At 46.0% G+C, this 16574-nt stretch overlaps 1 protein-coding gene across 1 annotated transcript in view; it reads right to left on the reverse strand.

Annotated features, from left to right (window-relative positions):
• Positions 1 to 15678, reverse strand: part of JAZF1 (JAZF zinc finger 1) — a 195116-nt gene extending 179438 nt beyond the window's left edge. Inside the window, exon 1 of the mRNA XM_086468377.1 lies at positions 15564 to 15678. Coding sequence (XP_086324503.1) covers positions 15564 to 15678 — 115 coding nt within the window. The remainder of the gene's footprint in view (positions 1 to 15563) is intronic.
• Between the last annotated feature and the right edge of the window lie 896 nt (positions 15679 to 16574).

Genomic DNA, 16574 nt, shown 5'->3' on the forward strand with positions numbered 1-16574 from the left:
TCAATCAATTTAACTATAATTCTACCATTGTTACCCACCAACACTTTTCCTGCTTAAGTGCAAGGTATGTTTACTTTATTACTGCAGAGCTCAAACGTTTTCTTTCATAATAAAGTACTCCCTTCCTCCTCCCATCTAAATCAAGGTGAGTGCTTATGAATCAGACCAAGATCTGGAATGTTTTCATTTCTTCAGTGACATGGCCAAACACAGGAAAGCTGAGAATTAGGATTTTCACCAGTTTTAAGATTGGTTGAAAGATTTCGCAAAAAAGGGGAAGGTGGCAGAGCTTTCAAGAAACCAACCAACCAAAAACACCTTCCACACCCCCAAACGCAACACCCAACACCACCACGCGGAGATGGCATTTCACTCTTTTCTCTTCTACAATATTACTGCTGAAACAAAAATTCAAGATCTATTACACCAAATGAAATAGCCATGAAGGAGATCAGATGGCAAAACAAGTAACACAAATCTTACAAAACCTCAGACCCATTAGCACTGTGTAAACAGAAGTAGTGTGGATGTTACTTCAATCCGCTTTGCAAAGGGCCTTCCTATTTCCCTCACCCCACTAGACAGAATCTGCACCAGTAATACTTGTTCACAGTTAAATAAAGACAAAACCATGCAAATTCCACTTCTACGCTGTATTTAATGAACAGATTCGTTTCCTCTATGGTCCATATATACACAGGAAAAAGCTGGCCGTCTCCTACAGGCAATGTTTTATCTATTCACCTATAGTCAGCTAAAGCAGTGGGAAATGGCAAAGAAAAAACACAGGACTCCAAATCCTTGTTCCAGAACAACTAGTTTTAAAGCTGAGTGCAAAGAAGAAATGATAGAAGTCAGAAACAACACAGAAATCACCATCTAGTGGTAAGGCACTATTGATTTTAAGAAGTCATCTTTGACACATTCAGTTCTTCAGGAACACTGGACATATGCTGAAAAGGAAAATTTAAAGCTGACACCTTGCATTCACAGCTCGCTATGGAGCACAGTCCTGGTAACCCACGCTCAAGAAACACTGTTTTCATTTTCCTATATCCAGTTCAAAATAGTACCATTAAGCTGACATCACAAGTGTATCAGCAGGAAAAGACTGCATTTATCTGAAAATCTTTGCTCCTCATCAGAAGACCTCTGTATAAGCTGCTCCCTCAAAACTGGAACTGATAAAAATCAGCCAACCACACACACAAACTCACTCAGCATGGGACCCACAGATCACAAAACATGTAGGAACTTGTTCCTTCTCAAGAAATGCCTGCAATCAATCCACAAATTCAACCCCCAAGCAAATATTAAAATACCGCAAGCCACTATGCCATTTATCTAACTCCTTAAACTGTGACCATTACTGCAGTTATCGGCGCACTTGAACACAACTGACAAACGTGCACGTAGCAACATATCTCATTATTACTACATCTCTGTGGCAGGCAAACATACAGGCTTTGCTCTGTTCTCCTCCAACCAAGATATCTGCTCAAGTCTGCATCTCCCCAAGCCAGGCAATGTGTTCATTCAAGCCATTCTCATAAGGTCACGTCATCGTTACTGCATGTCTTTCATATTACAACACATCCTAAGCAACAGAAACAAAACTACGGCTAAACAAGTTCCTACTATATTAACAAGTCCATCAAATCACTAGAAATGCAATGTTCTCAAATCTGTGCTACAGCATAGAAACAGCTCTGTGCGCTCCCCTGCACTATCTCCAGAAGCAGCATGCAAGAAGGGAGGATGAAGCTGCCTCTACACAGATCTACCTCTCGCTACCACGTCTTCTCTTTCCTTGGGCTGTCACATAGGAAGAGCTGCTAAGCCTGGTTTAGTCAGTATAAGTACTACATGTTTTCCACGTAACAGTCCATCAGCTTTAACTAAACCATATACATCAATTTTGAAAAGCACTTCGTACCAAAAGGAGATACTGCAAAAGACCATCAGTTTTCAGAGGGTGAAGAGCCCATCACTTCCTAAATATCAACCCCTCTAGAAAAGTATCTTATGCTAATTATACAAAAACTAGGATACATGCTGTCAACCCCCAAATTACTAGTTCTCCCCTCTCAAAGTAAAGAAAACTCAAGAGTGTATCTGTGGATATATGACAGTCAAAGTGTTACAAATGGAGCAATATCACCGTTGTGCTTTTCTCTGGGATGCACAGCCCAGCAATCACCTATGCAGCTGGAGGCACCCAACAGCACATGTGTCTCAGGGTCAGCCAGCACAACTCTCCATGAGATACCATAGAAGCAAGCTCCTATTTTGTCAATCTCACATGGATATACGCTCAATCAGAAGTGGCAGTAAGTTGTTCTGCCCAGGTAAACTCATACTGCTTAGGACATGATAACTCACTAGCTGTTTTGTTTGTAGGAATTCTTTTCCAATCCCACTGCACAGCCATGACACCATAGCATCAACTAGTAGAGAGGAAGGAGACAGGAGGACTGAGAGACTTCAGCTTCATCTACCTAACAACCAACAACGTATGATGCTCCGCTGCACAGCAAGGATACCAAGAGAGAAAGCACATCTCCTTTGCCAGGCTGTAAGACGCTTTGGGGCTCAAATATACAACACAGAGCATGGTACATTGTTTTACCATGGGGGGAAAGCCAATTTACTATCTCAGATGCTTGTGAGATAGAAGTCTGTCTTGGAAAGGAATCCAAATCAGATTTGTATCTACCCAAATACAAATGTGAAACCTTCTGGTACCAGTCTTCATGCGTATGTTCTGTCCTCAGTAAAAAGTCAGGGGAAAAAAAAAACCACAAAAAAAACCCCACAACAAACCAACAACCTTGCTTTCTTGAGTGTTTGTCATTAGCCCTGCCTACTGAATTCTAAAAACTGCCATCAGGCAAGATGTGTGGTCGCTTAACTCCAGAGGTTCAAAGGTGGGAAGCTGCAATGGGTTCATGGCCAGTAAATCAGTGTACAAGTCAGGAGAAGAGATCCACAAAAACAATCTCAAAATTAGCTGCAGACTGCCTGACAGAGAAGCTATTATTAAGAAGTCTGTTCTACTAAGCCACCTACCCACAACTAAGTGGAAAGCAACCAAAGGGTACCCAAAAGGGAAGGCCTTTATGATCTTGAGAAGAGATCTGTTCTGCTGTGGAACCACTGGGAGAGGAAAGGTGAAGGGGAAAAAAAAAAAAAGAAAGAAAGAAAAAAAGCAGTTCTGCTACAACAGCAACAAAACAATGTTTGTTTAGGAGGGATGGGCCACTAGCTCCACATTGAATGAATCCAAGGACTCCAAACAGGATGGCTTTAAAACTGACCTTAAGAGAAAGTCCAGTGTATTCTTGGAAGAACAGGAAGAGGATATGTCATATCTGAAAAGGAGATTGCTTATTTCTTCACCAGGAGTGCTTCAGCATACACAGTAACTGAGAACCAGGTCTCTGAACCCTGCCCTTTGGATTGAGCATTCAGTTCTCAGCATCCTGAGCAAAGCCAAGTAAAAAAAAATTCAAGTCTCAGATATGCAAAGTTCTGCTTCAAGATATGGAGGGGAGTTACCTACACTCAGATCATTAATGCTGCTCTTCTACATAAATGAGTTAAAAAAATAGCACCAAAACAGGTCAGCTGCAGAGGAGGGAAATTCGAAATACCAAGAGGAATTGAGACAGCTTGAAAAGGTAGCTACAATAACCTACAGAAATGATCTGGTATGAGGTGTTTAGTAATACAAACAAGAGAGGTTTTGAAGATACATTAGATAAGGACTTTGCGGGCATCCATTACGAGCTCTGAATCTCAAGTACACGCCTCAAGCAGAGTGCATGAACAACCCCAAGCATCTAAAGTGAGGCAGGAAAAAGCGAGTGGCCTGTATACTTGCTCCTGGATTAGGGATGTCTCTGACTAGCAAGAAAAAAGTGGTTTCTATTCAGGCTGGTAACTTTGCTCAGTTTCTGAGATTTTCCCAACCAAGACCTCCTGTTAAAGAGCTCATTAAAAACAGGCAGACTCCTTTGTCTTTCATAAACTCATTTCCTTCCTTGCTTCAAATTCAGATTTCTCCATCTTTACTCCTTGCTATACTCTACTTCTTTGTTTTCTCTAGAAGGAAGAGAGTGAAAATTAGGAAAAACATATTAGATAGTAGTAAAGAATGAAGCAGGTATCTGCAGATCCAAGTCTTCTCAACCCTGAAACCCAGTGTTTCAGCATTAGTTCTTCAGTTTGAAAGACAAATCTCACACACATGGTGAAGATAAGAACGGCACCTTCTGTATTTATGCGGTTAATGTACCAGCACAGGGGCCTAAGCACCACAAGCACAGTATATCACCCTATTATGCCTGTGTTAAGTGTCCTGTTCCTAAGCCACACCTGCCCTACAGAGCATCAAAAAAAGAACAATCAGCATTCGTAAGAAAAGAAGGCTTTGATATTTTACAGCATGAAGTGGTTTGGTGGTTCCAAGACAGCGGAGCAGCAGCAGCAGCAGCTGTGATAGGAATGCTCCAATAAACCCCTCATCTGTGGAGCAACAGGAGAAGGGAACAGAAGGAACAGTCAGAAGGGTCAGCAGTAGGTGAACACAGATACCGGCTGAAGATTTTTTTTTTTTTTTAAAGCAGTAACAGAGCAGTAGGCAAATTCTTATTTCCCTAAAAAGTCTAAACGAGGTACACACCAGTCTACCACAGAATGCATGTGTAACACCTTTCTAGGTGGATGCTTATTATGCAAAGGGCAAACCACTTCGAGGCACCCAGAACCAAACTCTGTGGTCTGTGTGTACGAGTAGCAGAACGTTCTGCTGAACGTAACTGCTTATCAAAAGCTAAACACCACTGGAGCAGTTTCCTCCATGGACAGCGACAGGTAGGTATGGAATTTATAATGCCTTTCCTTCCACCACCAGTCAGGGCTTGGCAGATAAGAAGAGAGGTAGCAGGTGATGAGGGGAGTTCGATTTTCCTGGTTTAGAAAGCAAAGGTAGGGCAGAACAGAAGAAAAAGATTTAAAGGTCTGTCATTGCTCCACAGGTCAATACAGATGCGGAAAAAAAAAATTTTTAATTTCACCCCCCAGTTTCTATGTTGTTTTTTCAGTCATGAAAGGATGACTAATCCCACATAACTGTCTTCCCAAAATACAGATACTGGAAGGTTTCTCTTGTTCTTACCTCTGCAGTTTACTATCTGTGTCAATTTGCCAAAACCAAACTAAATACGTGGGCTCTTCCTAACCACCTCTCTTCAGTTCCCACTTCTTTTCCTAACCACCTGCATCTCTGCAGACTTCTGAAAGAAACACTTACTTGGTCTTCAATTACAATTAGTATTTTAAAATTACACATGCAGAAAGATCAGCATGAAATATTGTTCCTAATTATTGATACAACAAGTCTAATGGAATACAATGACTGCATAATAAATTTTAAATTATCACACCACATAAGTTAACAATACTTTCTAGAAAGCTGTATACTCAATTCCATGCCATGGTTCTAGACACACAACACCACTAGAGATTATAAACAAATACTAACACACCTGCAATATTTATGCACACCTGCTACTACAGAACAAGTAATCGCAAAATTAGGTGTTTGGGCTCAATCTTGAATTCATGAGGTACTAAGTACCTTTAGCAGCCACTTAGACCATTGCAGGCAAAACGCCACTCCTTTCCACTGTTAAGGGGTTGGGGGAGCGAAGCAAGGGGATTTGGTTTCCAAATGCAAATGCTATGGCCTCATTTCTTCATTGGCAGAATACTTGGTAGGTGACCCTGGTTGCCAACTGTTTGCAAGGACAGAAGGGGTCACTAGCTGTACACACACCACGTTTCAGAGGTCAGTGGAATAATGTAGAACTAGGGTGATACTGCTACAGGAACTGCACTTTTTCTTTAAAAAAGAAAGAAAGGGAAAGGTCCGGTTGCCATTGAGAAAAAAAAATGCAGCTACCTATTAACCCAGTATATCTCCAGAACATTCATTATTCTTATAAATTAATGTTAATTTTTATTGTATTTGTTTCAATATTTAAAATGCATTTGAGGCTATACGTACAGTTCAGGTATAGCAAGAGCAGATACAGAAGTTCTTGCCCACCTCTTTCACTATGATTTCTAACTCGGAGATACAAAAATTGCTACAGAACTACAATTCATCAGGTAAAGGCTGTTCAAAGGCTTTCTTTTTTTTTTTTAAATTAAAATCCAACCCCTGAATATTAAAATACAAGAATGTAACCAAAGGTATCTGCAAAAGGTAACAGCAACAAATACCTTTTCCTCCATACTGGGCATCCAATTATTGTCACATACCTGAAGAAGCTCTTGATATTTACCCTGCCTCTGGAAGCAGGTTGAGCGAGCCACTAAAACTCCCTGGCATATATCTATGTTCCAGATTAGTGTCCAACACAGACTCCATCTCTCCACTGAATCTGGTCTAAAGAGAGCCCTGGGTAACTGCCTCAAGGTAACTACCAGCAAAGACAGGGTATTTGCTCTGTTCTGAGAACAGGCTCTTCACAATCTCACAAAACTTGCCAGTGAGAAAGGGGTTATTCTGCATAGCTGAAATGCGAACAAGACATGAGGTACAGGTAGCTAACTCTCAGGATAGCTGCCTAGGACAGAGACCAAAGTCTGGAACCATTGTTAAGCACGGCTGCTGAAGATAAAGCACAAGGACTTGTATAGCTACAGTGTCGGCATTTCCCATCTAAAAAAGCACTTATATAGTTCAGGAGTATTTAGTCAATTTAAGAGATTTTCTGAGGTGTAAGGAAAATACAATTATTACCAATCCTAGGACTGCGTTGAAAGAGTCCTACAGCACAGCTACAAAGTCTCTCTGAAGTATAGCAAGTGCTTACACTGAGCCTGAGAAAAGGAAGACTCCCTAGCACAGTCCTGTGAAATGCAAGTGCATACAAAAAACCCCCACATAATATTATCTTCCCACCCTCCACAACCACTCCTCCAACACCACTGCCTTGTCCTGTGTCTTCCCAGGAGCACAGAGCACTTGCAACTGCAGTAAAGGACTCCAGATCATCCTAATTCCTCCCTGGAAGGCTGTGCAACCATGGGGTATTATTTTAAATACCTTTTAGCTTTCCTTTTCCCTCCAAATATCATAGTAGTTCTAAGCAATTTTTAGTCAATTTGTTACTGTCAATGAAGCTGTCAACTGCCTGGTCCACTGCCACATCCATGATGCTCTGCATCTGGATGAGTAACCCCCAGCCTCAGTGCACAAAGCAGCATACCCCTGAGCCTTCTCCCCTTTCTGCGCTGTCGCTGATGCAAAGATTTTTTGCTCCTCTTCCACAAATCCATCTTTTTCACGTTAGCATACTCATTAAGTGAGTGAGGAAGCTCTTGCAATATGGCCTAAAATTTATGGGGGAAAGCAGTCATTTGGAGTTTTCCTTAGAATTCCACTTATCTTTCCACCTCCTCTACTCTATACAAAAAAAAAAAAAAAAGTTCAGATAATGAAGACCTGACGCCTCAGTAGGTAGGCTCTGCAGCCATCCCAAGAGCTTAACAGGATAAACAGGAATAAATGCTCCCTGGCCCCAAACCGAAATAAGAGACAAGTATATGAGTGGTTCACTGTTACTTTTTGCATCAAAACCGGGACCTTAACAACTCTTACAGCACCCAGTTAACCCAGTACAACCATCAATGATGTCTGTGATGTAGGTTAGAGAAGTTGCAACACTTCTCCAACAGATTGCTAGAAAAGCATGTAAACTTCCAGCATTACACAACAAGTCTGTCACCAAATTTACTTGTATCAATGTCAGTCCTTTGATCTGAAGACAAAGGAAGCAAAGGTAGACCTCAGTAACTTGATATGCAGCTTTCACCTGCAAGCAGGCAAGCATCTGAACTCTACAAGAAGCCTTTAAATGAATTTTGAGGTTACTCCCATAACACACACACACACACACACACTCTGATGAAGAGACACAGGAGAACTGCATCAAAATAAATGATTGAAATAATGACATAGTGTTGTTTTCTTCACTGAATGCCACTGATCTACCACATAAGAAGCTGAGTTCACATTCATGTACCCATGCCAATCTCATACAGCAGTGAAACTGGATCTCTCACATCTTAAATGTACTACCTCCCAGTTTCTGGGTTACAGCTCCACTTGCTTCTATTGGGATAATTCCCAGAAAGTAAGATGGTGACTACATTACACACTGCTGAAAAAATAAGTGATACTTTACATCTATTTCTCCTTTCCACAGCATACTGGGATATTCAACAGTTCTATTTTTATTCAATGAATATTTACTATCTGTCAAAATATGTTGGGAAAGAAATGAATTTCCAGAAGGAACAGAAATGCTTGCAGCTTACTGAAGTTTGACAAAACAGTCTTAAGGGGAAAAAAAAAGAAAAAAAGAAAAAAAATAAAAAGGTGGGGAAATATCTCAGAAGTGTCCAAATATTTCTTAAATTAAAAAAACATTTTATTGGAGCAGTTTCAGCAATGCTAACATTTCAAAATGAAAGTGCTTAGCTTTTAACAAAAAATCACTTCAAAAATAAGATGGCCTCTATTAGCACACAGTGAAATCTTTCTCAAAATCAGAAGTAGTGTTTCAAAATTCATGCACAATTAAATGCTTATCTTTTTGGCTATAGAAAACTGAACCAGCTTGCCTTCAAAATCCCATTCAATTTTTTTTCCTTAAACTGGTAAATTTCTTCTTCTACATCTACGCCATCCTTTGTACATGAGATGGAACATTAAAAAGATATACCTAACACTTGCATTTAAGTCAATTCATTCTTTAATGAATTTCAGTATCTTAAATGGAAGCACACAGTAGTAAGGCACTCGTCAGAGATACAAACAGCACTGCAGTGTCATCAGCATCTCTGGTGAAGAAACTCCATTCCTCTTTTTCATCACGGCACAAAGTTAAGAAGGAACCTTCTAAGAGTTCAGGATGAAAAATGTAAATATTAATAGCAAAGAAAAATCATTAAACCATAAAATGGAATATTTCTTCTATTCTACAGATCAGAATATTGCTTCAGCCTCTCATAACTAAAGAAAAGTGTAATAAACCATACGTACTCCCCCAAAGCCTTCCCAAGTCTTAAGACAGAATTGGACACTAAGTAACAGGAACTGCCTAATTTTAATTGTGAAATTATTCACTGAGACAGTCCCTTAAAACCAAGGACTTTTTTTGTTAAACACAGCTGATTTACCAAATCAATTCTCTAATTACTGCCATTTCAAATTAACATTAAAATCTTTGTCTCTGCCTTTCTCAAAGTGTATATAGTTGCTATTCACTTAAATGTTTATCACCCAAATTCTGAATTACTGGTGCTTATAAGAGACAAATAAAACTAATTTTCAGTGAAACACAGCTTATTGAAGAAAAATGGTTAGAAAGGGAAAAAAAAAAAAGGCACATTCAGGAGCAACTTAAAGAGTACACCAGAAGCAGCTGGCCTCCAGTGCTTACTTCTTTTGCATTGAAGTACTCTGCAGCTTGACACAAAATATTTCTGATTACTTGTTTGTATTTGCATTATGTTATATAAGACGAAGGAACGGTAGGTAAGAGTGTCTGCAGATTGAGCAGGTATGTTTCTTCATCTTCTACCACCACTTCTTCCTCAAATTATTTTTTATTATACAACTCCTGGTCTTTTCACATTCCCCAAGAAATGATGAAGTGAAAAACAGATAATTTGACTGGCAGCCACATGATTATTTTACAGTTCTTGTAAGGCCTGCAGGTTAGCTACAAAAACATCCTTTCATGCTGAGGAGTAAACACGATAATCGCCGTAAATTTCCCTCCAAAGATAAGTCTGCCCTACACAAGTTAAGTATAACACTACTACGACTACAAGTTACCTGATGTTTCTTCAGGTTTTCATCTTCTAGTTCATATTTGTGTAAATCCTTTGGTGTATGAGGGGAGCAACGCCTGTCAACAGCAGGTACACAGCCCTGCAATGGGCCTCACCCAAAGCCACTCAAGCCGGCAGAGGAAAAAGGAAAGAACCCTATAGGCCTTATGTGAGGTCTTCCATCTTAAAAAGGAAAAATCAGTTTGCAGCACAGTCACAGATGTTTGTTTTCAGCCCTTTCTTCCTAGGAAATATACCACTCAGGCTTTACACCATTAAAACACGTTATGCCTCTTGGTAACCTCAGAACAAGACAAATTGCACAACACAGAAGTATCAAAAAATCATGTTTTAGTTAAAGTTTAATGGCAATTCCATTTACCTCTATACGATTAATATAACCTAGAATCTGTTACAAACGCGGCACTTAAATCATGTCACAATTTAAGTTCAAACCAAAAGAGCAAAGAAAACCAGACTTGGAGTTAGAAAATAACTCAAAAACCTGCTCTGCTCCAGGTTACAAGTGGAAAAAAAAAAGTTCTGATTAGAACTGTTAGTCAAAAAAAGACTCTGACAGAAAAGGCTTCCTGAAATAGAAGTCTTCCTCACCACACCAACTCAGCACAGCTAATAACCAATATCCTTGGAACATACATTCTTCCACAACACTGTGAAATGTATTTTCAGTAAATAACGAAAGTTACAGCTGTAGGAGGTACTGGGCAGAGGATGAACTTAAGATAAATGTAGCCATAAATGTAGAAAGTTGCTTTCCATGAACAATAATTAGAGGTAAATACACATAACTTCATTTATTTTGCAAGGCCATGTGTTCATGCGCATTACTGGCAACTAAGCATGGCTCTGTCCTCTGATTTCCAGACAGCGAGCAGAGCATCCCTTATACCTAGTTGCCACACCACTCTCAGTGTAAAAAGCCTTGGGTTAAGATCTATCACTTCTTCAAAACAGCCAGTCTCAACTCCAAATGGTAAATTACACATTGAGCAAATGCTAAAAGACAGTTCCATGATGGTAACCACCCAAACAATGTTCACACTCTTCGGAAGAGCTCAGGTTTAAGCGAACAAAATCTTTCATACAGACTGAAGTTTGCTAGGCCTGCCATAAATGCTGGTGTTTAGCCCCTCATCCTCATCTTTACCAACATAAAAGGGTTCCATCTTTTCATGCTTGTTTTACACAACACATTGTGGGCTTCAATATAGGAGCTGTCATCTGTGTCATGTTGCACTTTATCCAACATGCTGGTGGAAGTTTCGGCAACAGAGGAGAGGGGGGTGAAGCACACCTTTCCGCAATATCGAACGCCTTTCTGCGTGTGCTCACAGCCAGCTTGTAATTCAACACCTTTTACTACCCAAGTGAGGACACAGCACGACCGTTACCAGCATTTCTGAGAAAATAACGAAAAGCCTAACTTTAAGCAAGCTGCATGCATTCAGCCAATGGATTATTAAACCAGTTGAGCTCTTTGCTTTGGAATCTGGCCCCTTGACTGCCTAATATTAAATAAGAATTGAAGTCACTGAAGGTAGCAGATGTCAAAGTTACCCCCAGACATGGAATTTCATAAGCCTCTTTCCTGCTCCATTTGACCTGAACTTTCCAGATGGGTAGTATTTTATATGTAAGATTTTGGTCTGTCTTATGCAACTATTCTTTTACTGAAAGAGTTTTCTCCTGCCTGCCAGTCCTATCCCTTCGGAAACAAGCTGCCTCTGCTCCCACAGCAAGTACTGTTCTGTTGTAGGACACATCTTAACACCGGGGAATCGGTCAGCTTTGATGAGAAGCATCATAGCTCCCAGTTCTGACAGCAGTACTACACAAATACCTCACAGGAAGCTATCCACACCAGGACTTCTTACAACGTTATGAAATGTTCAGCGACAGTAGATCATCTTAGTTTGTGTAATTACTCTCTAAGCAGTCTTCCACTAAGGTAAGAGTGTCTTCAGATTTCTCTTGTGTATCTCTTCCTAGCAACTCTTCCATCTCTTTGGGCCCACCAACGTACGTTCAGACACTCGCTTCATTCACATCCATTTCCTCAATGCTCGGTGAGTCTCAGGAGAAGCAGGTCGTCTCAAACTAGGCAGCCATACAGCTACACAGGTATGGTACTCATCATGAACCAAGTGAACACATAGTGGCTTACACAAGCAACAACCTCATCTGCACACATGATTAACAATATTCTTCGGCTATAAATACAAAGCAAAAAAAAAAAAATCAAATAAATAAACTGATGTCAAAATCTGATTAAGACATGCAGTTTAAATATTGTCTCTTCAACGTGAGCGTAAACTTTGCATTAGCAACTAGTTTTACGGAGCTACATGACTCCTCCACTCTAGACTGAGGAAGAATCAAATTGCAGGGTGGGGGGGCAAGCCCCCCCAAACCCCGAGAAACCAAAGTATATGACCCTCTGCACTCCTATGAACAGCTGAAAATGACCCAGAAGATTACTTATACCAAGGTAAGACACACATGTAATTTCAGAAACACTCTGTGAAACCAGAGGTGCCATTCCTAACATCACAGCTGAAGACACTACCACCAGTGCAGAAGTGCAATAAAATTTGCCGTGTTGCCACAGCTGAATACTCAACAGTTCAGGCTTGGATTTTTTTTTTTTTCTCTCCTCTCTTGACAGTACTCTGGGGAATTGACTGGATTAAGTCCATTCCATTCTACAGCATGAATCTGGCAAAGAGCAGTAAATTAGGCCTTTTGCTCAGACTAGAGACATCAGAAAAGACAACCAAACCACCTGCAAGGGAACAGAGCAGCCAAAACCGAGAGGCATGGAGATGGCCTAGCAAGGCAGACTTAAAGCCCCCCTTCTCAGCACACTCGCAGAGAAGGTAATAGCACTTCAGGTTGCTTGGACAACGTGCTGGTAGAAAAAGCTCAGAGAAGCATTTACTAATCAGGAGTTTTAAATCAATGTCTATTTTCATCTGCGAACCACAGAAAATGTGAATACACTGTTTGATAGTATTTCTACAGACTTAACAAGTTCCTCCTGCAGAACGTGGTCTCATTGCAGAGGACACCAGTAGGGCCTTAGGAAAGATCCCAGATCAGTGCTCCCAAGCTAGCCTAACACTTCACAAGTCTTCAATACATAAATGCAAAACCCAGAAAGCAGCTGATACGGTGATGGGCACTTAGCACCACCTCAGAGCTGACTGTTTCATCCAAGGGGCACAATTCTCCCAGGTTATCTGCACTGATACTTTTTCAAGTAATTGGTAATTTATCAGGTGGCCACTGAGATGTAGGAGAAAAAAAAACCACACTGTACACTGAAATATTTCATTACCACACAATTATTCATGAGTGTTATGAGTAAGGAAAGTAACTACAGTTTCAGTGGTGTCCTGCTAGTCTTAGCAAATGACACGCTCAATTAAATGTATATGTGTGTTCAATCTGTAATACTTTAACTTTGAGATAAGAAAAAAGTAATGAATACCGGCTACAGAAATAAATATATAATTACTAAGGAATTCCAGTATTTCACCATAAAGTTCTCCTCTTGGTGGAAGAGTCCCAGAACTGCTGATCAGGGATTAAACAGCAAAGCACAGACCACATGGGCTGGACTGTATCTTTTCTGACCCGCTGTGGGCTGTGGCACCTGGGGGGCTGATAACCCACTTGAGGGACACACAAGATGACTTACGAACTTTTGTTTTGGGAAACTGTTTCCCCTAAGCCTTTCTGGTGTAATGTGATGCATGGCATAGGAAAAGCTAAGAATCTGAGATTCAAAAAAAAAAACCAAAACACAAAAACCCCCAACAATATCACAACAGTATGCTTGCACCACGTCGAGTCATAAATTACACGGTTTTGTGGTATGTGGTTTTGTTACCTCATACTAGGCATCGTGATAATTATGACAACCGCACCTTTCATCTTGCTGACCTAGAACATTACATTAATGTAACACTACACTCTCAATTTAAGCTTCAGCGATTTTTTTCAGGTATTCAGGCCTGCCTATTAAAACTTAATGAACTAAAATGCACATCGTTTTGCAGCAGCATGTTGTTTCCTCCTAGTGAAACACGGGAGCCTCTGGTCGCCGGGTACTTAAAACTTAGGTATTTTTCCCCTGATATTAAAACTTGGCCCGCTTCAAAACATTAACTCCATTTTTGACAGTTGAAGCACTGTGTTTTATTAGCAAAAAAGAGAAAGTCGAGACGTTTCGGAGCGGAAGCAGCCCCGAACCCAGGGCAGCACACCTGCCGAGGCCGAAGAGCAAAGGCGCGGGGCGGCGGCGTGCTCGGCTAGGGATGGCGCAGGGACGGGACGCCTCCTCAGCAGCCGGCGCGGGGGGCGCGGTGCCGGTCAGCAGCCCCTCCACACCGGCCCGCCTCAGGCCCGGCCGGGCGCGGGCAGGCCGGTCCCGCCGGAGACGCGGCGGGAGGGGGGGGAAGTTGGCGCCCGCGGCCGGCCGGGAGCCGCGCCGCCCCCTCCTCCCCTGGGCGCCGCCCGCGCTGCCGAGGGGCGGCCCCGGCGGCCCCTGCGCACGCTCCCGCCCGCCGCCCATGAGGCGCCCTCGCCGGGAAGGCACTGACGAGTCATCACCCCGCCACCCGCAGGCCCGGCGGCGTCCCCGCCCCCGCGCCCCTGGCGGGACGGGCGGCTGAGGGGAGCAGGGGGCGACGGCCGAGCGGGCAGCGGCCGTTGCGCGGCGCGGGGGGAGCCTACAGGTGATGATCCAGCGCGGCGCTGCCCCGGCCCGCCCTCCGCGGCCTGGCCTGGGCTCCGCGGCTAACGGCAGCGGGTCCCAGGGCGGCCGCCTTTACCTCCCGCCTGGCCGGCCCCAGCGGCTGCACCGGCGGCGCGGGCTGCCGGCCCCGCCGTTGCCACCGCCTGGCCTCCCGCCCGCCGCCGCCACGGGGCCCTCCCTCCACGCCCACCGCGCCGGCCGGCCCCGGCCTCCCTCACGCCGTCGTTCCGCCGAGAGGCGCCTCCCGCGCTGCGGCGGCCGGTGCGGCCGGAGCGCGACCCGTCCTCCCCACCACACCTAGCAACAGCGCTGACAGGACGCAGCGGCGGCGGCAGCAGGAGGAGGAGGAAGCGGAATGGCTGCCGCGGCGGCGGCTCCCTCCCTCCCTCCCCGGAGCCCTGACAGCCAGAGCCGGGGCGGAAGCAGCAGGCGGCGTGCTGTGCCCGTCCTCCTCCTCCTCCTCCTCCCTCCTCCACCGCCTCCTCCGGGCTTCTGCGCTCCCTCCTGCCAATGCAAACTAACTCCCCCTCGCCAGGGCCGGCGGGCTGCACGCCTCCCCCGCACCCACCCATGCCGCCGCCGCGCTGCACGCCGCCTCCCCGAGGAGCCCTCCACGTCGCCCGCAGGACCGCTCCTGCCACTCCTCACCCACCGCCCGCCGACCTCCCTCCCCCGGCGGCCGCCGCCGCACCCCGGCTCCCGCTGCACCTTGTGGCCCCCCCACCCCGCGCCACGCCGTGCCGCCGCCGCACACGCGGCCCCCACGCCCCCCGCGCCCGCCGCCGCGGGGCGCCCCCGCCGCCCGCCCCGCTCTGCCCTGCCCTACCCTGCCCCGGCCGCGGCCCCTGCCCCGGCCCCGCCGGACACTCACCGATGTGGTTGTCCTCGATGTGCTCGATGAGCTCCGCCAGGGTTGGGAAGTGGAGCCCGCAGCCCCCAAACCTGCAGGCGTTGGAGAAGAAGGAGGCGGCGGCGATGCCTGTCATGGTGTTACATCGAGATCCCCCTGCGGTGCCTGCTCTGCCAGGGCCGGCGGCGGCAGGGCGGGGAGAGGCGGGGGCAGGGGGGGAACGGGACGGAGAGAGCGAGAGATGGGGAGCGAGAGAGAGAGAGGGTGGGGGTGGGGAGGAGGAGGTGGCGGCCGCGGCGGCGGCGGCGGCAGCAGCAGCAGCGTCGGGAGCGGCGGAGGGGAGGGACGGGCTGGGTGGGGGGAGATGAGGCAGCCGCAGCTGGGAGGAGGGACCAGCGCGGCTCTGTAACAGCTGTGCTGCCCCGGCGGCGGCCGCCGGCAGCGGGAGGAGCAGGGCACCCGGGCCGCCCTCCGCCGCCGGGGGACACCCGCGCCTCCTCGCCGGCGGGGGCGGCGGAAGCTGCCGTCCGGCACCGAGCGGGGGTGGGGAGGGGAGGAGGGCGCGCCCCGCCGCTAACTTTCCCCCTCAGCCTCTCGCAGGCGGTGGCGGGGCCGGGGGCTGCTGCAGCGGCCGGCAGGGCGAGGGGAGCTGCTCCCGGGGTAGGTGCTGGGGCCGGGAAGGTGGCGCTCGCCCCGGGGGGCTCTCCCAGCCGACCAGGAGTTGGCTCCTAACGCGGCCGTCACCGCCACCGTGCTGAGGGGAAGCAGCCGGCCCTCGCCGAGGTCGCTAAACCGAGGGGCCGTCGCTTCTTCCCCGAGGGGAGCCGAGGCCGCCAGACGCAGCCCTCACCTGCCCGGCGACGGGCCGGAGGCCCGGGGCACCTGCGCGTCCAGCGGCCGGCCAGGCCTCGGGGGCTGCGGGGTCCTCCCCACCGCCGGGTGGGCTCCGGCCCCCCCCCCCCGCTCCCGCCAGCAGCCGGTTACAGGCCGGGGGCCGGATCCTTCCCGCCTTCGCCCGGCGGCCGCCGACAT

This window comes from Leptosomus discolor, chromosome 7 (assembly GCF_034619465.1).
Source record: "Leptosomus discolor isolate bLepDis1 chromosome 7, bLepDis1.hap2, whole genome shotgun sequence".
Classification (NCBI taxonomy): Eukaryota; Metazoa; Chordata; class Aves; order Leptosomiformes; family Leptosomidae; genus Leptosomus; species Leptosomus discolor.